Source organism: Camarhynchus parvulus, chromosome 2 (assembly GCF_901933205.1).
Source record: "Camarhynchus parvulus chromosome 2, STF_HiC, whole genome shotgun sequence".
Taxonomy (NCBI): Eukaryota; Metazoa; Chordata; class Aves; order Passeriformes; family Thraupidae; genus Camarhynchus; species Camarhynchus parvulus.
The window spans coordinates 107,957,010-107,982,634 of record NC_044572.1 but is presented as its reverse complement, the minus strand read 5'-3'; the positions used below and the strand labels follow the sequence as shown (position 1 = coordinate 107,982,634).

The 25,625-nt window shown below is 38.2% G+C and overlaps 1 protein-coding gene across 2 annotated transcripts; it reads left to right on the top strand.

Moving 5' to 3' along the window:
- Window positions 1-231: 231 nt before the first annotated feature.
- DSC1 (desmocollin 1) lies at window positions 232-25,537 on the top strand. Of its 2 annotated transcripts, XM_030943871.1 has the most exons (17): window positions 232-523; window positions 2,975-3,059; window positions 5,608-5,810; window positions 6,286-6,405; window positions 7,585-7,740; window positions 8,653-8,797; window positions 9,070-9,236; window positions 11,448-11,582; window positions 12,475-12,660; window positions 13,908-14,167; window positions 14,363-14,505; window positions 15,683-15,898; window positions 17,334-17,567; window positions 20,242-20,363; window positions 21,440-21,676; window positions 22,298-22,343; window positions 22,429-22,540. In XM_030943871.1, the coding sequence occupies exons 1-16, from the start codon at window positions 485-487 to the stop codon at window positions 22,334-22,336; spliced, it is 2,487 nt and encodes an 828-aa protein (XP_030799731.1). In that variant the 5' UTR covers window positions 232-484; the 3' UTR covers window positions 22,337-22,343; window positions 22,429-22,540. The 2 variants fall into 2 exon arrangements, with proteins under 2 accessions (XP_030799731.1, XP_030799730.1); XM_030943870.1 differs by lacking the exon at window positions 22,298-22,343 and having other exon boundaries at window positions 22,429-25,537.
- Window positions 25,538-25,625: the final 88 nt, after the last annotated feature.

The window sequence follows — 25,625 nt, the reverse complement described above, 5'->3', positions numbered from 1 at the left end:
CCCCGCGGAGCGCGGCCCGCAGCGAAAGGGAAGGCAAGGGAAAGGCAGGGAGAAGGGAGGGGAGGCGAGGGCGTCGCGCCCGGGAGCGGCACGCCGGGGCGGGGGCAGAGCTGTCCCGGGCGCGGCTCCGCAGGGCTCGGCGCGCAGCCGGCGCGGCGGCGGGGCGGGGCAGCGAGGGGAGGGGACGGGCACCGCCTCGCCGCGGAGGTGGGCGGCGAGCGGGCGGGGTGTTCCAGCGCCGGGCCCGCGACGGGCATTACCCAAAAGGCGGAAAAAAAAAAAGGCAGTAATTAAAGTCGCCGCTGCCGCTCGCGGTCCCACCCTCCCCACCGGCCGGCTCCCGTGGCAGACGGGAGGGGACAGCAGAGCCGCGCTCCCGTGGAGTCGCGCCGCCACCTCCGCCGCCACTTCGCACTCGCTCCCTCGCCCGCCGTGGCAGCACCGACGGCGGCGGCTCCCCCCTTCCCGCCCAGCCCCGCGCACCATGGCCCCCGCAGCCCCCCGCCTGGTCCTCGGCCTCCTGGTGAGTGAGGGAGGGAGCGAGCGGGATCACTGGGATGAGTGGGATGAGGGGGTGGGTGCCGGGGGGAGCGCACCTGGCCGCGCCTTTCGTCCGCGCTGTTCCTGCTGCACCGCGGGTGCGCAGCGCGCAGGGGAGGCATCCGAGCGGGTGATCTCTGCCGGCCTCTTGACTCCAAGTCGGGTTTCTCCTCGGCGGGGCCCTTGCGAGGGGCGCAGAGCAGCGCGGAGGCTGCGCGGCCGCGGGGCGCTCCTCGGGGGGGCTTCGGCGCGGGCAGGAATCCGGCGGGATGCGCAGCTCGCCTTGGGACAGGTGGTCGGGTGGCTTTTGGAGCCTCCCGTGGGGTTACGCGGCGGGCACACGCTCGGGTCGCTGATGCTGCTGCTGGATATTCATAAGAAAAAAACCACCGTAGTTGATTTTATTTAAATCTCCCACTCTGCCTCTCCCCACCTGGTTCTCCTTTTTCCGTGGGAAGGATTGTGCCACAGTGTGGAGCGTGTTGGGCTCCTCTAAAAGAGTTAGTTGTGCATGAAACACTTTTCATCGATTTTCTTTGCATTCAGTTCATTGTATTTGTACATAATTATCAGCTCCATAAAGGCCTTTTGGCAGGCGGAGCAGGGTAGTTCTCTCTCACGTTTTTATTTTTTTAATTTATAGTAGATGAGTAAAAGTGATTTTTCTATTGTTTCCTAGCCCCTTTCCTCCGTATTAACATTGCATTCACAAAAAGAGGGCAGATAGTTGGTTGAGCCTGTGAAAGAAAAATACTTGGTAGTGTTGAAGCACTGAGTTTATTATTTTAATATTAGTTATATATGCACATTTTAATGATAATGTTACTATTTCAGACACTGTGTGCCTGCCTTTGCCAGGATAGTAAATTAAAACTGAAAGAAATGCAAGCACCTTTATTCATATATCTAATTAAAAAAAGGAAAAAATTCTTCAGTCAAGCAGAAAAACCAAACAACACTCAAAGGAAAAAATCCTGAGGTGTCTTCTTTGTGTAAAGTAAAAGGACATTGCAACTTTTTTATTCCTGATGTTTCCTTATGTCTTGATGTCCATGAATAACTACCGCTTACTTTTGTTTAACTCCTCAATAGTTTTTTCTGCTGACATCAGACTGGGCTTGGCATTACTATTTAAAAATTAGATGTCACATTGACTCTTAAAATATTTCAGAACAGTGTAAAAATATGTTGTGATTTCACTAACTTAAAAAATTAGTGTGATGACTTTCAGGAGAGAGTGTTTTATTGTCTGTTAATAAGGAAAGCCTACTAATACATAAGCATGGGTGTTTAAATTATTTGTATAGATGCAACTTTTATATCTGCGTATATATATATATAAGGAACTATATGAAGAGCTTTTATGGTGCAGACACAGCATTTTTTTTCTGCAGGGTCCTAATGTCTTTCAGAGTTTAAAGTATTTTTATTGAAATATTTTCTTAATAAGCATCAGAAGTAATTTTCAGGATTTCCATTAGCTATTTACTTCGTTATACCTTTAATCCTAAAGGTATGTGCAAAATAAAAATGCTTTTCCTTTTTTGCTAGACTTTCATCCTGAAAGAGTAAATGCACATAAAAGGGTGGATAGATTTGTTTACATTTTTCTATGTCTTTGTTTAATTGTCTGTGTGATTTTTGGATTACAATTTTAAACACAGAGATAGAAACTAGGCAAAAACACATATACGTAATCCGAGAACAGGATTCACTTGCTCTTGTGCTGAGGATAATCTTTGTACCTCTGTGTGATTCTTTTTAGAAAAAGGTCTGGTTATCTACTACTCATTTGAATTTTAGGAGGACCCTATTTTGTAACTAGTTATATGGGAGTGGACTGCTGTGATACATGACATTTTATTTATGTCATATCTAATTGCTGAAGCTACGTTTAATTAGTTTGTTGAGAATGCACTTTTAAGATGCAAAGTGATATATAAGTGCAAGTGTCGTCATGTGCTTTTAATGAGACACTTGTCCCTTTAATGTTCAGCATCGCCACAATTCTACCAAACTGAGTGTTGGTGCATTAAACTTTCATACTTAGAGACCTGGGATCTAAATTGGCCGGGAATGCTGTTAGAGGGAGCGCACAGCGGAGATGTATTTTATCATATCTCTACTGAACTATGAGTGTAGGCAAAATCCTTTAGTCAAAGGGAAATCTTGCTGTTAATGCCAGTAATTTTAGAAAAAAAAACCAAACTAAACACGACCCTTGGACAAGTACAGGAGCAGTAGTCAGATCTTGTTTCCAGTTTGGAACTTTGTGTGCGCAGTACCTGAATTTTTAGGGAGGAGTTCTTTAAGTGCTGTTTCACTTGCTTGTCATAACAAACAAACAAACCAACCAAAGTCAGCATCAGTGTCTAGTTCGAAATACCATGTAATTATGCGGGTTTTTTTCCTGATTTCTTCATTTGTTTTCTAGGTGCTGAGTTTGTGCTGTGAAGCTTGCAAGAAAGTAATTTTTCATGTTCCTTCTGAACTAGAGGCTGACAAGTTAGTTGGCAGAGGTGAGAGAAACTATGAAATTCCCAGCTTAACAACACAGCATTGCACCTTTGCTGGAGATGCTGTTAACAGTGGAGGAGACTTTATTTTTAATGGAATGAATGGATGACTGGAGAGCCAGCTAAACAGCTGGATCAGCTTTTTATGAAGGATACGCCCTGTGTTTGTTTCGGATTTGAACACCAGCTCCATGCATCCCTTCACCTTTTACATAAAGAGCTATTGTCAGATTACAGGATTTAATTTAAAACTAAAATGTCAGTATTTAATATTTTCAAAATTTGGAGTCTAAGGCTTACTATTTAAATAAATGCTTGATATTCCAAACTGCACCCATAACCCATGGTCATATGAAGAAGAGAATAAGTCATTTGGACAAAGGAAATAATAAAAAAAGAAGACAAAACCTGCTTAACCAGGCACCAAGAGGCTGCTTCTGTGTGAAACACGGATGTGACTGCTCAGCAGTGCTGGGGCATTCAGAGCACACGAGGGGACATGTTGCAGAAGTGTCCTGCATGCACATTCTGTTGGAAGAGTGCTCCTGTCTGACTGGACAGTCTGCCTCAGTTCAGGGCACCTTGCAGGTGACTGGGAGGAATAGAGGAGACCAGAAAACACCCCACTCCTATTTTCACTCCTATTTTTTTTCAAACCAGTCTTTCAAAGGCAGCTTTCAAAGGTGTGGCATAGGGGGTGCTGAAGGATTCTGTGCTGCCTCAGACTGAATTTGAGAATTCAGGGGTGCCCTTTGTGAGTTCTGTGACAACAGAGAAGTGTGCTCCAAGTCTGCAGTCCTAATCCATAGTTCTGTAGAAAGAACAAATAAAGTGAATTGGTAGTTCATCATAATTGCTCCGAAAATCTAGCTTAATAATAAAAATTGTTTGATCTTACTTTTACATTTTAAAAGAAAGAAAGCTGCTACAGCTGTGTGAGTTTTCATAGACTTTAATGTTTCTCTTTGTAAATAAATTTCTTTTATACAAAAATGTTATTGCAGTGCTTTGAAAGAACTTGCATAACACGGAACGCTAAATTTTTTTCCTCCCAAAATTTTTAACAAAACCATTATAGCTCAAAAGACATTACTTAAGCATTTATGGAGAAATATTTTGAATTGATAAAAGGACCATACCTTGACAGTGAAATTAGTCAGAATTTTTCTGCTTATCATAAGGGTTCTTCTTACCTTATACCAGAGATTTTAAAGACAAAAACCCCACAAAACTATAACTAGTGGACCATAGGGTTGACTCATGTAACCATCAGAAACAATATCTCCAGTCTGGTATTTTTGGAAATGCAGTGCTGTAATAGGCAGCAGTATAAGGCACATTTAAGTGTGCCTTAAGTGCCTATATGAGGCAGTGATATTCTTTTCAATACTCTGTTTGCGCTGTACAGATGAAAAAAGGATAGGAGTCACTGCTGCAGTACCATAAAAAGTCTAGGAAATCTTCATTTGTGCATTTAAAGGACAGACTTAAGAGGAAGAAGAAAATCACATAGCATTTTAAATTATGGTTCCCATCTGTTTTTGCAGTTTTGAAAGCGGAATGAAATTTAGTGTATTGAAAATGGCATTTACATATGCAGGATGTAATTCTGAATCTTCATGAATTTTGCAATCAGCTTTCATACAGCAGTGTCCCACCCACTATGATACCATTGAAGGAGTATTGAAAAGTTTTGGTTTTGAGACCATGACACACTCTTGTGCTCTACAATGATCATTTGTTTGGAGTTTGAGTCTGTGACTTTCATCCTTTTCAGGGTGCCAAATCATCCTCTTTTAGGGCTGATTTTGCTTTTCCTCCAGGTGTAGTACTAAACTACTTGCTGGTGAACCGAGTTTATTGAAGTTAAAAGATCTATTTTAGCCACAAGTGACAGCAAATACAATGAAAAATACCTGGGAAGTATGCTGAAATTACCTGTATGGGATTCTATCACATGGATATTAAAAAATTGCTAATTGTTTGTTCTAGAGTTAGTCTTTATCTCTCCCATCTGTCTGCCTCATAATTTAAAGGCCTTTGTCCTCCCAAGAGTATTAAATCACATAGTACCAGTCAGTGCTTTCCTCCTGAGGGCAAATCTTCCAAGATGTAACATCTCCATTGGGTATTTGCATTAATTAATCGTCTTCACCGATATTGTAGGGCATGGAGCACGAGGCAAATGTAATAGCTACTGCTCCAATAATGAGCATGTCTGCCATGATTTTTGTATTTAAATGTACCTAATTTCATCTCTGATGCTTCAGTAATTTTACCAGTGTAATAGTGTTTTGTTGAACGATATCCATATAGCACCCATGTTGTTTAGGAAGCACTAATGAATACAAGAGTGGAAATGAATGAAAACATCAAATTTGAGTGCATAAGTGGGTTTTAAAATCAGTATTGGTGTTACTTAAATACTGAGTGACAAGCTGTTGAAGACTCTATCTGTCAGTAAATACAATTTTTACTTGGGGTTTTGGGTTTGTTTTATAAGGGATATTTTTTTTGCTGTTTGAGTTATTGTTTGGATATTTTTTTACAGTTGATTTGAAAGAATGCCTTCAGTCTGCAGAGTTTATCAGTTCCAGTGATGGGAACTTCAAAGTTCTAGAGGATGGTTCTGTGTATACAACATCTGCTCTTTCTTTGTCTGCTGAGAAAAAGACTTTTACCATATTACTTAAGGACATTCAAGAACAAGTTGAAAAGAAAATACACGTTGACTTGGTGGAAGAAGAAAAAAAGGTTAGGTTCTAATTTCAAGATATCTTACTTATTTGAAATACTTTTTCACAGAATACAGCGTTATACTAAGTATCTGTAGTTGAATTTTAGAATTCAAATAATCAGGCAAAATACTGGTGTAGTGTGTAGTTTTATTTAGCAATTTTTGATTACTGTGTTGCTTTAGTCAGCAGATTTTCTTTCTCAAATGGGAGATGCTAGCAAGTAGCATAATCAGGAATGTCAAGAATCATAAAAGCCGTGTTTGAGGAATTAAAGCAGATCTTATTCATGCAAAGTATCACAAGAAATGAAAAAGCTTGGAATATTATCACAGATATAATCAGAAATGAAGACCTTGGAAAAACAAATTGTCAGTAGGAAGACTGGAAGGGGGAGAAAAAGATGGAAATGCAGGATGGCAGTTAAGCAAAAATTTGTGCAGTTAGGATTATATGGATGTATTCTCATCTGTCTTTTTATCTTCTTGACCCAGACACCGAATACCAGGCATGCTAGGGATACAGTTCTGAAGAGAACCAAAAGAAGGTGGGGCCCTATTCCATCAGTCATGATAGAGAACTCACTGGGACCTTTCCCACTGCAAATACAGCAGGTACATTTTATATAAATCTTAATTTTATGATCCATGCTAGTTTTTTATGTGACTTTTATGATAAAGAAGAGGAGCTGTCTTATCTACCAATGACATTCCTGCTATTATTCCTCTGTCTTGTTCTGTCCTGTTCATTGTATATCTCGTGATCTTGTACCTGAAATAACTTGTGATCTTAGTTGTCAGAGTGAAATGGCATTGTGCAAAAGTTGAAAAAAGAAGGGAGACGTACTATCAAAGAGAGCTCTTTGGCCTGGAAATCAGTGTCTGTAATTAAAAGAAAAGCAACAGCAAATAACCGTCCACTAAACGTTGCTTAGAAAAGGATTTTGTAAACACAGACTGGGGTACGTTTTGCCTGCCTGTCTAAATCCTTTCTGGAGCTCGAGGTGTGTACCTTCAGCCTTGAAGACTGAGTATGGCCGGTGTTATTCAGAAAAGTAGTTAGTGGGAGAAAACAAGTAGGCGTGAAAGAGAAATGCAAGAACTAAAGTTATCATAGAATCATCTAGCCTTCACTAGATTACAGACTAGCTGGTAGCAGATGTGTAGAGACAAGTGTAATAACAGAGTCTGTGCAGAGCAATCATTCTTCTACTAATCTTACCCTCCTAACTTCTGGCATTCAGTAAATAAGTAAAGTATTTTGGGAGAAGAGTGTTTGTAAATAGATAAGTCTAATGTTGCCTCCTTGCTGCTTGTAATGAGATGCAGATGCTATCTGAATTGGCATATCTCTGTACTGTACTCTATGTGGTCTTTATTCCTTATTGCCTTCCTTCACTTTTTCTTCTTTAGGTGCAAACCACAATCTCCGTGAATGCACTCAAACTAAAGTCTCTTGAACAGGTTCAGAAATAAGCCATCTGTATCTAAATATGCCTTGTGTGTGAGATATTCTAGAGATTGGATTTCAAAAAATTTTTTCCCTCTCTTTAAAATCATCTCTTTAATTTGATAATTCTAAATATTTATGAGTTTGAATTAACTCCCGTTCTCATGCACACACATTATAAAGAAAGGCAGTCACATCCAGGCTGTTGTCCTACTTAAATCAAGTTTGGTTTGGTTTTTTTGTTTCAGGAGTTTTTGTTTGTGCTAAATATGATCATGAAAAGGTGGAAATGTATCGAGATGCTGTTGCTGTTTTTCCTTGGGCTTAAAAATGTCTTCTTATAGGTCCAGTCAGACACAGCTCAGAACTACACAATTTATTATTCTGCAAGTGGACCAGGAATTGATCAAGATCCAAAGGGTTTGTTTTACATAGAAAGAGAAACTGGAAATATCTTTGCTACTCGTGCAGTAGACCGTGAACAGTATCCAAGTTTTCAGGTACAGGCCTATGTTGTGTAAATATAATTAAATATATATATATATATATATATATATGTATATATATATAATTTTAAATCTCTCATGCATATATTTGACAGCTGGGTTGCAGAAGAAATGGTAGCAAACAGGATCTGAAATCACCTGTCTATTCTGAGTAATATCCTTGGTGTTGAAGAGATAAAATCAGTAGCAAATAAGTAAATAGCTGGTCATCTAGATCTTGAGAGGTTTTGCTGTTCACTGCTTAATCTCTAATTGCAGCCTAAATATAGTGAGCTATTGGATTTGCATCACTTCTAGGAAGAATTTTTTAGGGAAGGTTGAAAAGATCTGCAGAAAACAGAAATAATGGTAAACCCTAGATTACTATGGTTTTCGGAGTCTCTCAAGCTGTTCAGATCTGTTAACAAGGTACATTGCTCTCTCTACTGGCTGAGAAGTGTAAGAAGGCAATTAGTAGAAACAGCTTCTAAAACGTAATTTTCAGTACCTATTGCTGCAGTTTATTAGGTTATGTTATAATGCGGCAAATAGTTTTACCCTTGTTCTTGTTTTGTTCTAAATAACAATATATACATCTGCATTTTGATAGCTGAGGTGCCTTGTGAACACCTGAAAAAAAAATGTTCAGGAAACTTGAAAAAAGTGATCGAGTTGGAGGAGGGGTCAGGGAGAAAGTGATTAAAGTACTTAGAGTGTGTGAAGAATGGAAGGGGGAAAGATTGGAAAGCATTCAGAGGTTTTGTTCTGCTTTCACTCTAAGATAGCAGTAACATCCCCTTCCATGCTCCTGAAGAGCCTGGTCTTGAGAAGGATGTGCTTTGCATGCTGTATTTAATTTTGTTTTATGGACTCCTCCATTGAACTGAAAGTTCTGCATGTTGCTTAAGCACTGAATTTTTCTTACAGATCATCTGCTTTGCAACCACTCCAGATGGTTATTCACCAGAAGTACCACTTGTGCATACAATTAGGATAGAGGACGACAATGATAATGCTCCATATTTTACACAGGACCTTTTTGAATTTTGTGTCCCTGAAAATTCCAGACCTGGTAAGAATTGTTTTAAATCACTGAACACACTTACCACTACTCAGCTTTGTTACATACTGGTATGACTAGGTGTGATCCTGCCTTCTAAGACGTTTCAGTGAGATTTCTTGGGGAGTATTATATTGCAGCAAAGACTGAATTTGCAAAGAGTGGCAATACATGTTCAAGTAGCTCTCTTCACAAGTTTAAAACAGAAATACCTTTTCAAATATATTTTTTTTTATTATTTGCAGATCTTTCTGAAACTAAAAATTGCTGTATTGTGTTCACAGGTGTTGTTGTTGGGAAAGTGATTGCAGAGGACAGAGATGAGCCTTATACTCTGCATACCACGTTGAAATACCGCATTGTGTCACAAACCCCACCGATTACCCCCGCGTTTTCTTTACATGGGGACACAGGTGTCATCTCTGTATTGCTGCCGCAGCTGGACAGAGAGGTGATCTTTCCTGAAGCATTCTCAGCTGTCATTTAGTGCACACAGATGGCTTAACACTGCTCTGCTCTGCCCTTGTGAGACCCCACCTGCAGCTCTGGGCTCCTCAGTGCGGAAAGGACATGGTCCTGTTAGAGCAGGTCCAGAGGAGGGATGTGAAGAAGTGCAAACCCAAAAGGTGGAGCACCTCTTCTATGAAGACAGGCTGAGAGAATTGGAGTTGTTCAGCCTAGAGAAGAGAAGACTCATTACAGCCTTTTAGTTGTTAAATGGGGCTTATAAAAAAAGGAAAGTGACTTTTTTTTTTTTGCATGGGCAGGTAGTGATAGGACAATGGGAAGTGGTTTTAAACCAAAAGAGGAGATATTTAGGTTAGATGTTGGAAAGAAATTATTTACTCAGGGGTAGTGAGGCACTGGACAGGTTGCCCAGAGAGGTTGTGGATGCCCCATTCCTGGAAATGTTCAGGGCCAGGTGGTACCATGTCCTGAGCGAACTGATTTAGGGGGTGGAAGTTCATGGGGGTGAAATCCCATGTCATGGGCAGTTTGGAACTAGATGATTTTTAGAATCCCTTCCAATCCAAGCCTTTCTATGACTCTATGAAATGCTGGCATGGGGATCAACAGACATAATTTGATTTCCATTTTTTTATTAATGTCTCTAAGGCTTCTTCTGAAGCTTTTCAGAAACCTGTAAGTAGTCCAGAGAGTTTCTGCATAGATTGCCATATTCTAGCTAACCTTGGCAGAGAACTTCCTACTGCTCAGCTGTTCAACCTATGGATTTTTCACTTTTTTACTGAACACTTTCTGTGTTCAGGAATCCCATGAGCCACTGTTTCCTCCTGATTAAGCTTGATTTGCGGTGTTTCTTGCTTCTTCTCAGAGAAGATGAACCGGTTTCTCTGGAAGTAGTCAGTCATCTTATATTAACCAGAAATATCTGCAATAGCTGAAACCTAAACAGTAACATACCATTTCTTAAAATTAATGTGCCACCCATTTATTTTTATCAGCTAGCTTTCAAGCAAATAAGATACAGGATTTCTTTTTTTTGATAGAATGTCATGTGAGATTGTTTACACTAGGGAAAGAATGACGGGTGTAATTCAAAATAATAATTCTCGCGTAAGACAGTCATTCTAGGGGACATTGCAACAGGCACAACTTTTCTGTAGATGAAAGGAGTTATGGCATACTTGTGTTGTTTCGTGGCTGAAAATACACATAAAACATCATGTGACAAAACTTTGCGCTAGCAGTTACAGTGCTTAGCTTTTTTAGCAGGAGAAAATTGCAGTGATTGTGAGCATCACTGTGACTACTAAGGAAGCTGTCACAGTGACAACTTGAAGGAAGGAGGGATTGAAAAACTAGTCCACTGCCTATCTTTTAAAGTTAAACTTACGAAGAAGAACAGGAGATTTCATTCCTGCACCAGAGAAACCTAGTGCTACTTCCAGGCACTCAGATCTAGAGTTATTATCTTGATTTACAAACTTTCTCTTTTTGTGCCTAATCCATCTGTACTGTGTGTTCCCTCCCCTCTGCCCTCACCTTTTTTTCCCCTGGTCCCCCTTTCCTTGGTTGTTTACATTAAAAAAAAAAGCTTTCTGCTCTTCTGGTTTAAGTTAGGGATTTAAGTGGGCTGCTTCCTGTTGGGGAGCCCCTTGGAAGTGATAAGGATGCTGACTCCTTCAGTGCCAGACCCTGCCAAATGACAGGCATTGCCTTAACCTGTATTGCCCAGACAGAGGCTGGTTGCAGCACAGTTTTCTTCATCCTCAGTGAAATAAGAGACATGCATTGAAACATTTCACCTGTAGGGAATACTCTGTTGCTCCAAAGGGGAGAGAAATAGCAGATGAAAGTGTGTCATCTGTATCTTCCAAAACTTCAGGTTCTGGAAAATAACACTGACATTGTGAGGAGCTTTATTTGATACAGGATATAGCATGCATGTTACTAACAGATGCTGACTGAGCTCAGTACTGCTTAGCCACTGAAAATTATTTTTCTCCTTTTCCTTTTGAGCTATAGGGCAAAAAGCCCCAAAGCCAATTGTCTCATTTTGTTGGAAAGCACTGAATTTAGAGCAGAGTTACGGAACACAAATGAAATATTTAGTTCTACTCCTGTGTAACTATGTGTTATTATGCAGTTAAAAAAGTGAGTATGACAAACTTCTGTATGGTTTTCTTCTTCTTTTTAGCTTGTACCGAGTTACACTTTGTTAGTTGAAGTGAGAGATATGGCAGGTCAGCCTTTTGGTTTGTGCACTACAGGAACAGTTGTCGTCAAAATCGAGGATACGAATGACAATGCACCAACCTTTAAACAGTTACAAGTAAGTCTGCATAAGTAAAATGTCTGTATAAAGGTAAAAAAAAGGTATTTTCATCCCCTTTCTAATTTCCTGATGGACAGTCCCTCAAATATGAAGTCTAATGCCCTGAGACAGTTAATGCCAATAGAAATGTCTTTGCCTATTCTAGCCGTGAGTATGATTCAGGGCTAAGAGTATGTCTCAACAACTGTGTATGCATCTCAAATACCACAGGAGATTTTGTAATATGAAATATATGAAAAAATAATTTATTATTCATAAGGAATGCATGTAATTTACCCCTTCTGTTCACTAGTGTAGAATATCGTCAATAATACTGATTGAGATTACTCTTAACTGCTCTTCTTCAGCTTGTACAGAATAACACAAAAATACAAAAAACCCTTTTATCTTTTGCCATCAAAGTAGAGATGTATTTAATCCTTTTTGTATTTTTGCAAATTTTTATTTGCAGTTTATCTGCAAAATTATATTTGCAGATTTTTATTGTTGGTTTATTTATATATTTTTAAAAATTTACCCCAATGCCTTTTCTAGTTCTCAGCTTGATCATGTTGAATGCAAATTACAATCTATAGCTGATTTAACTGAGGGAAACTGTGCTAATTTACTTTTTCTGTAAGGAGAATTCCAGAATTAATTGTGTCAGTGATAGTTTATGTGTATGAAGAAGCTGAGATTTCAATTGTGCTGTCAGGAAAGGTTTATTGTTTGACTCAGGGGGAGGAATGGGAAAAATATGCTAATGCATCAAAACAAAATAAATAATTACATCAACCTGGTAAATCGACTCCTTAGGTTGAAGTAGTCTTATTGAAATATGATGTTCTTCAGTCCTGCCTTGTGGAACACTATTCTCTGATTTAAATTAATTTTTTTTGGGTACTCCAAGTATGAAACACGAGTGGAAGAAAACAGAGTGAATGTGGAAGTACTGAGAGTCTCTGTGGTTGATCTTGATGAACCTGGTTCACCTGGCTCAGGAGCAGTATATGAAATTATAAGAGGAAATGATGATCAGGCCTTTGAAATTACAACAGACAAAAACACAAATGAAGGAATACTGTGTGTTGTTAAGGTAAGTAAAAATTGAAGGGCTAGGACAAAATTTATGGATTTTCAAGTTTTGGTTTTAAAACATAATGCACAAAGCTCACCTTCCAGATTGTTCCTCAATTTTGTGGGTTCAGAATCCAAAGAATTTGGTTTTTCATTTCAAAAGAGCTTGGTGCTTTGGCCTGGTTCTACAGTTGGAGTTGTTTAGACCTAGGGATGTAACTGAGGAATGATTCATGGTTTTTGACAGAAATGAGAGAGTGGCAAAGCAGGGAAAGATTGAGCACCTTCTTCAGTCTTGTTCTCTCTGGGAGTTAAGTAGACTTCCTTGTTCAGCATAAAGCCCTCCAGGTTTTATTTTGCAATGTACTGACTTCAGGTTTGCTTTTCTGGCATGTGAGGAAGTCCATATGCATAAAAGAATTTGTGTCAGTTTAATTATTTGTTATCAGTGTTTTACAGATGTGAGGTAAAAGGCCCATTGCATCTGTCCTTCAGCAGATCCCTTTGCCTCTTTTTCATTATCTTTTATAACTGCCATAAGAAGTAACTTCTAAGGAGCAGAAGAGATTAGTATTAAAACTTGAACATGTAAATTCTAGAGGTAGAGATGCTAGTAATTTTTTTAATTAATATTATTTATTATGGTTTTTTTGTTCCTAGTAATGATTGGAACTTTTTCTAAAGCTCTGTCCCTGGTATATGAACATAGTCGAAATTTCTTATATTTATTGTAATGCTGTAGTAGACTAGAGAATATTATGACTTTAGGATAATATTAGCTATATTAAAAGCATAAAATGACTTTGGAGAATGTGTCTAAAGAATAAATGGTTACTACTTACTGTCAACTCCATAAATTCTCAGGTTGATTTGTAGCTTCTAGAGAGAAGTGTGATTGACCATTGGTGAAAATGAAATACATGTAAGCTAAAATAACGGCTAACTAAATCGGAAGCAGAAAATCCCCCACTACTTTTAATTGCTTTCTGTTCTTTTAGTAACTAATTTTCAGAACATTTATCCAAAATTTTGCAGTGGTATTGCTTGCTTGGGTATTTTCTAGGCCTTTTTCTTTGACTAACTTAAAATTTTACGTTTAAAAAGAAAAAAAAATCATGTCCTTCTACTCTGTCTCAATGGCTTATTTGAGGACAGTTGGATTCTTTTGTAAATGTGGTACAGTTTCAGCTGTAATAATTGCATGAAAAGAATGTTAGGTTTTGTATTGGTTTGAAGGGAAAAAACACCGCTTCATCTTTGTTACAGGGACTGGACTATGAAACTGCCAAGCAAAGGATCCTGGTGATTGGAGTCAACAATGAGGCACCCTACCTCCTGGCTCCTCATTCCCAGCAACTTTCCCAGAGCACCTGCTCTGTTACTGTGCACGTCCTGGATATGGACGAGGGACCGGTGTTTAAACCCTGTCTGTTGCGCTTAGACGTTAAAGAATGCGAAGATATCGGGACGGCTATTGGGAGATATGTGGCAGAAGACCCAGAAACTGGAAACAGTGAGGGCATAAGGTATGAAACTACTTTATTTACTAGGTTTTTTTTAAATACAGCATGGGTGGGATACGGGAAGGGGGAAATAGTTGTTGAGGCTGTATGTATGTGTGTGCACCTGCACACCTGTCAGTGTATATGAATGCATGGATCTAGATATGTGTGTGTATACATATGTTTGGGATCTTTAACAAGACAAATTATTCTTCACAGATACCGGATACCGCCTGGCCAGTGTAATTGGGTCAACATAGATGACAAATCAGGTGAAATCAGAACTGTTAGGGTCTTGGACCGAGACATAGGAGAAATGAGACGAGGTCAATGCAATGTCACAGTCCTTGCAATAGACAGAAGTGAGTACTAAATGTTGTTGGAGTCTCTGTGGTGTGTATCAGATATGTATGTGCAAATGTAGTGTGGGTACAACTGTAGTGGTTCAGACCAGTGGCACACCTGGTCCATTGTCTTGTCTTTGTGATAGCTCTGTCAAATGCTTAGGGAATATTATTTAGTAGGGAGAGCCTTTATAAATCAGGCATGATCTCAACGTTTTGAGAAGTTATCTGCTCAGTTTAAAAGCCATTAGTAATTTTAAATTGAGATATTATTCTCTGGAGTATATTTCTTCTATTTCTTGACTATTCTTTTTAAAGTGATAGCTCTTGGCAGTTGTGAGCTAGACAACAGAGAAAGTAGGGAGGACTTTTTGAAAAGAAGTCATTGAACTTGCAGCAAACAATTCTAACTCTGTCAAAGTTTTGCATTTTAAAGTCAAATGTAAATAATACAAATTTAAATTGTTTAGAACTTCTATTGTCTATATGGTAAGCATGATATAGGCATCTGCAATCAACTATTTCTAGAAAAACGATTAAAAAGTAGACTTGATGTAATTTCACTGGAATGCATATGACAAGCATTGACCATTTGTGTATTGGAAAAACTGTAATAGGAAGGAAGAGTTCATTTATTTCTTGAGTGTTGACTTTGGTGACATGGTATGTGCTGCTGATGAATGCATGGTGACTTAAAGGGTAGAGGACAGAAAGAAGTGCTCTGTTCCCGTAGTGTTTTTGTTCCCAGGAGAGGTGAAGGTAGGGAAAGTGTAGGTAATTTTCTCCTTCCGGAAGTTAGAAGGCTGGAAATCTTCACTTTCTGCTTTTTTCTCTGCTTGTCATAGTGTCCTTTACTCCTAGTTTATGAGTTCTTCCTCCTCTTACCCTTCGTACCTGTTAGAGTAGTATGTGTTCCCACACAGACACACACACTCAGCAAAATACATTCTGCACATGCAGAATATGGAGATGTGGGAGCTGCTGATGCATCTGCAACCAGCCAAGCAATGAGAAGCAGCCAAGAAAGAGCTGTGAGAACTCCCCCTCTCTCTCTGGCTAAATCAGCAGTTGCTTCACACCTTACTTCTAAACATGAATATTACAGTTGATGATATTTAACTGTGAAAGTTTGGACCAGAAACTAATGTGTCAATGTTCGAAGTAAGCGCTAAACCCAGTTATTTTTATCTCATAGATGGTAAAACAGGCACTGGAACAATTCAGGTTTGCATCGTGCCTGGTAACAAGAATTTCCCCCGGATCACTCAAACAGACTATATCATGTGCAGAGACAGAAAACCGATTTGCCTCACGGCCCAGGATGGCGACGAGGCTCCGTACAGCGCACCCTTCGAGTATCGCATTAACGACCGCAGACTGGCTTCCATGTGGAAGCTAACTCCACACGATGGTATGTGAAAACTTCCTCCTCCTCCTCACTCAGCTGTAGGCTGCCAGAGGAGGCTTTGCTGCCTCTCACTTGTGTGTTCTGCAAGAATAGAGTGGATGAATCTCTGCTTGGAATTGGTGTAGTCAGTGGAGATACTTCGGGGCTTGCTGATGATCTCTAGTGGTCCCTCTAGTTACTGTTGGCATCCCAAAGGCAAGGAGAAAGATCTGTCTCTTAAACCATACAGAAGAAGAAGAATCTGTCCCAAACATCCTTGGGTCAGAAATCAGCTGCTGTCTGAAATCATGACATAAGAAGATCAGGAGAAAGAACAAAATCTGATGTAATGCACTAACACCTGGAAAATGAAGTATAGATTCATAATTCATAAGGAATTTAAGAATGAAATGGCTAGTATTCCAAAGAGAAATAGAACTTTTCTTAGTCAGTTATTATGATGGAGGACTGGGAAACTGAAACTTTACCTACAATTATTATAAGCTGACCAAAAGTTCTGGAAGTTTTTATGTTACTACTGCTGTTACTCAGCACACTTTTTGTAAAGCTGACCTGGGCAGTAGATAAACAATTTATTAGCTAAGGAAGCACTGTTTCCTGAAATTTGTTGATATAAAAAGTTATAGCTGATGGTCGTTTCCTGGTGGTTGCCAGACGATGGCAACAAGAGCAGCACTTACGTTTTTACTATGGTGACATGAATTGGTTGCAAAGGATATGATTCTGTAGCATTCCATCTCTCTAAGAAAGGCAAAAGACAGAAAAATTTGAAAGCAGAGACATCTAAGAGTTTCAAGTTTTATATCAGGCAAATTGAAAGCTGCATTTTGGATGATACCCATTGTTTCATATAGCTCATCATAAAACAACCATTATGTACATCAGTGTCAGTCTTGTACATTTTTTTACAAATTATTTATTTTGGCTCTCAAAGAATATGGTCATTAATCATTGCCTCTAAACAGGACAGGAGATTAAATGGTTTTTTTCCCACTGGAAATAGTCATTCTCCCTGAATACAGCAATATAACTAAAGAGTAGAAGAGGTATAAATTAAGTTTATAATTAACTATTCCAATCACGCTACCAAAAGCCTTTTTAATAAATGTCAGTTTAGTTGATGATCTATACTAGTAAGCCCAAGTACTGTCATTTCCTATAATGAACTAAATCAACTTCAGAATTTCAAATCATATATTTTCAGAGGGTTGTATAAGGTATACTTTGTCAGTTTTAACATTTCAAAGGTGCTGAATGTATAAATCCATTCAAGATCTAGTTTTGTATTAACGCATTTAATCTAACTTGAAGCTAATTACTGTGGATCTGGTAGCAGTATAGCTGTAACAGAAGGGAAAATTGTGATTATGGGCACATTTGTGACAACTGAGTTTCAAGCATCGTTGATCATAGATCTCGTTTTGTCTTTTTTTTACAGATAATTCTTGGTATCTTTCACCAAAGAGTGATATTCCTTATGGAATTTATGAAATTCCTGTAAGTGTGATTGATAATGGAGGAAAGATAGGAGAGAACATAGTAAGAGTTAATCTCTGTGACTGTGTTACTCCAAGTGAATGCGATGGCAGAACTCGTCAGCTTGCTGGTGGAAATGTTACCCTTGGTCTCTGGGCCATCCTTGCAATGATCTTAGGATCATTATTATTGCTGCGTAAGTACATTTTTTTAAAACACAAAGTACAAGTCACTTAATTATAAAATTAGCTGAGAGAACCGGATTTAAACTCGATTCATTTTTTATTTTGGCTGTTGTATAGCTGTCATCACTGACTTAATGTACCTGCTCTGTTCATATCAGTATCACAGGTTTCCTTCTCTCATCTTGTGCTGTAGTTACTGTGTGTGGATTTCTGTTTATTTGTTTAAGTATATTTTGTGTGAGAGGTTCTGTATGTTCGTGTAAGTGAGGCCAAAACCACCTGCATTTAGCACTTGAACCAAAAGACTTCAAAATAGTTTGTGAGTTCTAGAAACATTTCTGTTTCTAGGAATGCCGAAATCAATTTACCAGAGTATTTTGTGATTTCTCTTGTGCTGTGGGTTAAAACATGGGATATCTGAGACACTGGATTTCACAAGGGATTTTACAAGACCCCCATATAATCATGGAACCATTCAATATACTGAGTTGAAAGGGACCCGTCAGGATCATTGCATCCAAATCCTGGCCTTACACATGGCACCAATAATCACACCATGTGCCTGAGAATATTGTCCAGACACTTCCTGAATTCTGCCAGGCTTGGTGCTCTGACCACTTCCCTCCAGAGCCTGTTCCAGTGCCCAACCACTGGAACAGGCTCTGGAGGGAGGCTGTGTGAAAAATCTTTTCCTGATATTCAACTTAAACCTCCCCAGACTAAGCTTAATGCCATTTCCTTGAGTCCTGTCGCTGGTGACGAGAGTGAAGAGATCAGTGTCTGCCCCTCAGCTTCCCTTGAGGAAACTGTGCCTGAAATGAGGTCTCCCCTCTGTTTCCTCCACGCTGAAAAGCAGCTCCTCATACAGCTTTCTCTCAAGGCTCTTCACCATCTTCATGGCCCTCCTTTGGACACTCTTTAATAGCTTAAATTCTTCCTTATATTGTAGCATCCAAAACTGCACGCAGGTGAGGCCACCCCAGCCCAGAGCAGAGCAGGACGATCCCCTCCCTTTCCTGGCTGGGGCTGCTGTGCCTGATGCACCCCAGGACAGGGTTGTCCCTCCCGGCTGCCAGGGCACTGCTGGCTCCTGTTCAACTTGCCATGGACCAGGACCCCCAGGTCCCTTTCTGCAGCTCTGTTCTCCAGCATCTCTTTCCCCAGTTTACACACACATCCGGGGTTGCCCCATCTGAGGTGCAGAAGCATTAAAGGACAGGGTGAACAGTTCATAACAGACCAAAATCTTGAATATATGTTGTGCTACTGGAGCTGCGCAAAACATAACAGATTCTAAGAGCAATATTGCTGTTAACCAGTGAGACAATGATGGTGATATAGAAAAGCAAAAGGAAATTTGTGGTTTTTTACCACAATCAATCATGATATTCTGACTAATAACATCTTTAAAAACTACAGAGGACATGCAGTAGCTATTATTTCAGAATTTGGTTTTTGGTTTTTTTTTCCTTCTTTCTTATCCATTTTTTCTGGTTATAGTAAAACTGCCTTGCTCCAGTTGAATCTCAGCTAGGTGTTCTTACTTAAGTAGCTAGAACACTGGGACCTGGACATGTTTTAAAGTCTAGCTAGATCAGTGTTTTATCTCAATGGGGCAGATACCCAAATTTGGGGTATATCCTGAAGATGAATTTTCAGATGTGGGAACCTGCAGTAGGGGAGCTGTTTGAAATGTCACCTACCTCTTTTTCACTGTCTTTTGACTGCATCACTTACAAATAGATCCTTTATTTTACTGTGGATAGGTTTTACCCTGTGCATCCTCTGCTCAGTGCTGTCATGGATGTCTTCTTCCCATCTGTCAGCATCAGGAGGCAACCTGTTAGAATCATTGATGCAGATCTCTCTGACAGCTGACGCTAGAGAAGCTAAATTAGCTTGAAAGTGGCTCTTGGCCAATTTTCACAGAAGTTTATATGTTCAGAGATCAAATTTCTCAGTGGGCAGTTAGGCAGAACTCTTCGTCATGGGCTTCTTTATTTTAAAGCTAACAATTTGAAAAGTGCAGAAAACGAAATGGTTCCCTGAATGAAAGGTTTAGTCAGTTGTTTAGGAAAGGTATTAGTTAATCATGATTCTGTTATTCAAAGTCATTTCTGGGTGAGTTTCTGACAACAAGTAGTATTATTAAGAGGAATACGATGAATACAAGGGATTAAATAAGATTGTTCTATAGCATAATCCTGGAAGTCCTCCAGGATTCTGCTGATCCTTCCTGTGAAGCAGAAGTTTCTGGTATTAGGACATTTAGCTTGCCTATTAGTGTCTTGTGATGTAATTTGACATTTGCATATTCAGACAAGAAAAATATCTCCTGTGCAACCTAATTGTAGGCATAAGACACAATTTTTCACCTGGGTTTGGACTAAATTTTTCAGTACTGTGAAACTGAGTAAGTCACAGTGCTTTCATAAAGGATGCTTGCATTTCTTTTGGAAAAAACAGGTGTGTTTTAGAAGAATGAAATAATTCAACAATGCAGTGATTACTCCCTATACTGTTTGGAAAAAAAAAAGTGAATATATAAAGCTTTAAGTATGGGCATTTTTGGAAATGAATTTCTTTTTAAACCATTCTTGATTCTTAGGCCCTTAAAATTCGTTAGCTAACATAAGTAGGTACCATTGTGAGGTAAAATTTATTGTATTATTTCCTTTTCCATAGTAATCCTGATCACAATTTGTGGCTGCTGTGGCGCTGGGGTAATGCACAGGCAGGTGACTGATGATTGTGCCAATCACAATTTAATCATTTCAAACACAGAAGCTCCAGGAGAAGAAGTGATGGTAAGTTGTCTGTTTCAACATAGAAACTTGCAATTGAGATGTCCATAGCATTGCAATTTGAGAACAGGACCACCTGCAAGTAAGTGTTTTGATAAAGGAGGTAGGCTAACAATGAAGGGATCATTAGATGTACGTTGCTATTTAATAAGAATTTGAAAATTCTTACTTTAGGCAGAGGTGGTAGTACCATATACATTTAAACATACTTTGTGGTCGTTAGGCTGGCTACTTGTAATTCTTCCAGATTTTAAGGATTTGGTTGGCAGCTTCAGGTGAACATTTTAATAACCTTGCAGTCATTTTTAACATTGACATTAGACTGAAAATTATTATTTTGCCTGTGTTGAAAATGTGTAAATGGAAAAATATTCTTTTTCCTTGGAGAAGGATTTCTATATTTAGCAGATAGCTGTGTAAATTGCAGGTGCAATTTCTACCCTTCCCCTGAAAAATGACCTCAAATGCAGTTGACTTCATGAACAGGTCTGTGTTCATGAAATTTTTCTTGCTTTTTGCATCTAAGCTTCTTTCAGTCTACCATGAACATAGTTCAGTCCAGGACTGCATTCATCCAGAATAACTTAGCTCTTTAGAGTACCTCTTTTCTGTCATCCTCCACCCCCTGACATTGTCTTCCCCAAGAAGAGGAGATGAATTTAAAAATAATATTTTGTGTTGAAAACCAAGAAATCGTTATGGTGGCACGAGTCAAATTTCTTGTTGCCTATGAAGAATAATGTAATGCCATTATAAACTCAAATATGGATTGTACAAATTTCACTGGGATAAAACTTCCATTCTTTGATATCATATCATACCGTATCATACCATATTAAAATGCAGATATCCTCTCTTCTCTCTTGTCGTAGTATCCTTTCCTAAGATTTATTGATCTTTAGACATTAAGGATAGCCCTTTGTTCAAAATATCACAGTGCCAAGAAAGAGACTTCTCAAAATTCAATTGTGAAAGCTTCTGATTGCTGTTTCTTCTTTTTGAATTAAAAAGGAAAAAGAAATGAGGAGAAAAAAAGATGTCCTCACTACTGCTTTTTTTGTTTTGTTTTGTTTGTTTAGGATCACAATATAATTCCTCTACAAAATACATGTGATCAAGGAGGGTATGGAGTAAAAACAGGAGAGCAGCAAACATTTGAAATGGTAAAAGGAAGAGGGCATACCTTGGAATCAGTCAAGGGAGGTGGACATCAGACTCTGGGATCAGTTAAAGAAGGAGGAGGACAGACTATGATGGATACTTGTAGATACTCCTACTCAGAGTGGCATAATTTCACACATCCTCGTTTAGGCGAAGTAAGTATTCTGAAACTGATTTTCTTGGAAGTGTAGGCTATGGTCAATATATACAGGCTTTTGAAGGAAGACATGTAAATGTGCTAGAAAGGTGGCTTTCTGGTTTTGGTTTCATTTCATTTTTCCTCTCCTTTGCTCCTCTGCATCCCCTTTGGAATATTGCTCTTTCAAGGAGTAATCCTTGACGTATTTCAGGCATAAGTGTAAATTGCTTTCTTCTCTTGGCTTAAGCTATAGTCAGTGTGCTGTTTTTCATTTTGAATAATTACTGAAGCTTTTGTGAGTTTTTCTGAGGATGTCTGTTTGCTTTTAGTCTAACTGCTTGCTTCATGCTAATTTAAACCTCATACTTAAATTAGCAATGGAGCAGGAATGAATGTACAGCATTAAAAATGTAGTCCATTTCTTGGAGATCAAAAAACTCTCACTACTTGTCTAACTAGTTATGTATAAATCAGTCTTTTAATTTTCAGTGAATTTTAGTTGCTTGACAGGTTATTTAAACAGGTTCTTCCTCTTTTATTGTTACATATGTAATTAGTAGAAATTATTTCTTTATTAAATACTTATATTTTGTAGTCATAATGATATAGACCAATCATGTGCATTTTTTGTATGTAGGAATCCATTAGAGGACACACTGTGATTAAAAATAATTGAATGAAAGGTAAATCAAAAAGAAATTTTTTTTTTGCAATATGTTCAGGATAACAATTTAAGAAAATGATAAGATCTGTTCTGTTCCTATCCAGAAGGTGCACCTATGCAGACAGGATGAAGAACAGAAGCATTCTGAAGATTATCTCCTTTCATATAACTATGAAGGAAAAGGATCTTTGGCTGGCTCTGTAGGCTGCTGCAGTGATCAGCATGAAGAAGAGGCACTTGACTTCTTAGATCAGTTGGAACCCAAGTTTAGGACATTAGCAGAAACATGCATCAAAAGATAAATGTGCCTTTCAGAGTGCTGAAAAAAACCTGTAAATAAGTGGCTGTCATCTTTTGTGATATTAGGTACTTTGGAATTGAGAGGGGTAGAGGTTTATCAAAATTAAGATAGACTGGTGAGAGTGTAAATGACTCTTGCTTTGAATTTACATTTTCTTACACTGGACACATTCTGTCAGAACAAAGGGATTCAAAATATCTTTTCTTTAGGTTAATATAGTAATGCTAGTTTCTACTTAGATTACATTTTGCATTCTTTGTGATTGCTCACAATGCAAAACTTAGTGTTCTTTTAATTAATTTTCCAGCTTCAAAATTTTATGGTATTTGGCTTTGGAGAAGGAAAGCTTTATAACTCACTGTTTCTTTGTTTTCTTTTAATTTTTGTAGAAATGAAGCAAATCATGTTGTTGGTGCATATCAAATACCTTGTTAACTTATATGAGCTGAGATACGAAATATTTTTTTCATTTTGGACATAAAAATACTCATGAATATATTAGAAAACTTTACATTTTGATTGAAAATTAAATATATATATATATATATTGTATATATGTAAAATAATATTCAAAAGTATATTTTTCTCCTAATGGGTTACCACCCATCAAACTTGCTATCCTAAGGGATTTATGGCATCACCACATAGGGTATCAGTATTGTATGCGAAGATGTATTTTTCTTTTAAGGAAATAAGAGATCAAAAAAAATAATCATGCAATAGAGGAAACTATCATACTTCAAATGAATGCAATATAAATCTCATGTTTACTTCACACAAGGTTGTACCTCAGTTTCTTGTGAGTTTTGACATAGTATCATTGCAGAAATTCTGACCATTGCCGAGAGTTTTGTCCAGTGTAGCTACCACTACCTTTTCTACTTACCCTGCTGTGGACTTCATTAAACTGTTTCTTTTTGGAAGTAGAGCTTGACAGAAGATAGGCTCAAATGGATTGGGAACAGTGTTAATAATGTGTTTTTGAGATACATTTTTTTTGAGATGCAGAAATACAGTGGGAGAAACTGGTTTGTTTGAGTGTGGTTTGGGGTAGTTGTAGAGGTCAGCATTTACACACATCTCTGGCAGAAACCATCTGAATCCCATTTGTTACTGTACTAGATTAAGCATACATATACACTATATATATATATACACAAACACACAAAAGTCTGAAATACCTTTGGCAGATGACAGTAGTGGGACTTGAATGCTGCCATAAGCAGCAGGTGGTATTACACCTCTGCTTCCCAGGTTTTAGGTGGTTTTTTTTTTTAATATTTGCACTCCTGGTTAAGTAATCTGTCTTCTGCTCTCTGGGAATTCTCTTGTGCCTTAAAAGAACATCTCGGTGCCTATGAGAAACTTGTGCAATTACTTATTTCTGTAGCTATAAGTCTGCTTTTAGGATTTGCTCTGTAAACATACGCCCTAGAGATATTTTAAAAGATTTACTATAGCTAATGATCTGTAATAGGAATAATTGCTAACAACCAAGAGTCATGCTGCTCTAAATTTCAGTCACTGCGGACTTCCAGTGGTTGCAATTCATTCCATAAGAATTATGGTCAGTGAAAACCCATAGCAATATAGAAACTTTTAAAACTTTATGTTTCACACTGTAAATGGGCTTCGGAATATTTCTGGTAAGAACTAGCTGCTGTTGTTAAGAACTTCATAGGCCAATGTTAAATATATTTTCCTGTATCATTTGAAAGTGGTAATGAATTCATCCTGAAGTAAATACACTGCCAGTGGCAGGAATGACAGTCATCAGCAGCAAAATACTATGTGAGAAGCAAGGTGTTACAAACTTGCTTCTTTTAAAAAATGTGTGCTAACACTTCTCTTCTGAACACTGCTCATCTTTATCACTAACATAAACAAAATTTACTGTACATGGATGGTCAGATCTGTGACTGATATGAGTCAGAATTTCTCTGCTGATGCCAGTGGAGCTATGCTGACTTTATGTCCAGTGAAGATCTGTTCCCTGGTAATTTTCTTGCTGCTTTGTCTTGCATTTTATGTTTAGTTATTGGCTATACACTTTTTAAGGTAATAGTAATGTCTCCCTCTCCCTCTTAATGTTTGGTGGTGTTTTTGTTTGTTTGTATTTTAAATTATATAAAAAATCCTGTGGTTCAGAAGGACCTAGGATAAATAATGACTGCACTCTTTTGAAAATTACTTGGAGGGTGGTGTACAGAAAACCCTGCAAGTATGGTTTCTTTCCTTATGAAATACAGTAGTAGTACTTTTCCAAAATAATAGACCAAATTTGTATGAGCTTAAATTGAATCAGTGTTGGCTGTTTTAAGCAGATGGTTGTCAGCTTACCATCCTAGAGTTAAAATAACACATTACTTAAATCAAAAGAATACTTTGCTAGTCTAATTTACCTTAAAAATGTTTTATTTGGTTTTGGTTTTTTGTTTTTTGGTTTTTTTTTTTTTTACATTTCAGAAAACATAGATAATTATATTTTTTCCATTTTTAAACAAACTAGAAATCTGGAATAACTTCTATTCCTTCATCTCTTTTAAAAACTAAAATTCTGAGTTGAACCAGCTGTTTCTGGAAAACCAAGACTAGAAGTGAGATGCTTTAAAAAAAGAACTGAAAAATATTATTTTCATTATATCTTCAAATTATGTGAATGGAAACTTTGTATAAAGCATTAAAGTTTACAGATACCAAGTACCAGGTAATATTTGTCTAAATCTTATAAATGGAGTATTTCAAAATGTAAAATTCACTTGTTGTTACTGTCTTGAATTGCCTTAAAAATTGTGAAGATTTCTTCCCTGCAGCTAGGTAATCTGCAATCTACCTAGCTATGTCAAAATTATCTTAACATCATATTTTTAGGTTTATTTTGTACAACAGTGAGTAATAAATTTTTTGCAAAATAAAAGGATGTTCTATAAAAACTCTTCATTTCTTGTGCATGAACCAGTTTATGAAGATAAGTATGCCTATTTCTGAAGGGGACTGAAT

Excerpts from the sequence above, each read along its gene's own strand:
- DSC1 (XM_030943870.1), top strand. The coding sequence starts at position 485 with ATGGCCCCCGCAGCCCCCCGCCTGGTCCTCGGCCTCCTG. Across the intron at positions 3,060-5,607 it reads TGACAAGTTAGTTGGCAGAG|TTGATTTGAAAGAATGCCTT; the intron begins GTGAGAGAAACT and ends ATTTTTTTACAG. Across the intron at positions 11,583-12,474 it reads CAACCTTTAAACAGTTACAA|TATGAAACACGAGTGGAAGA; the intron begins GTAAGTCTGCAT and ends GGGTACTCCAAG.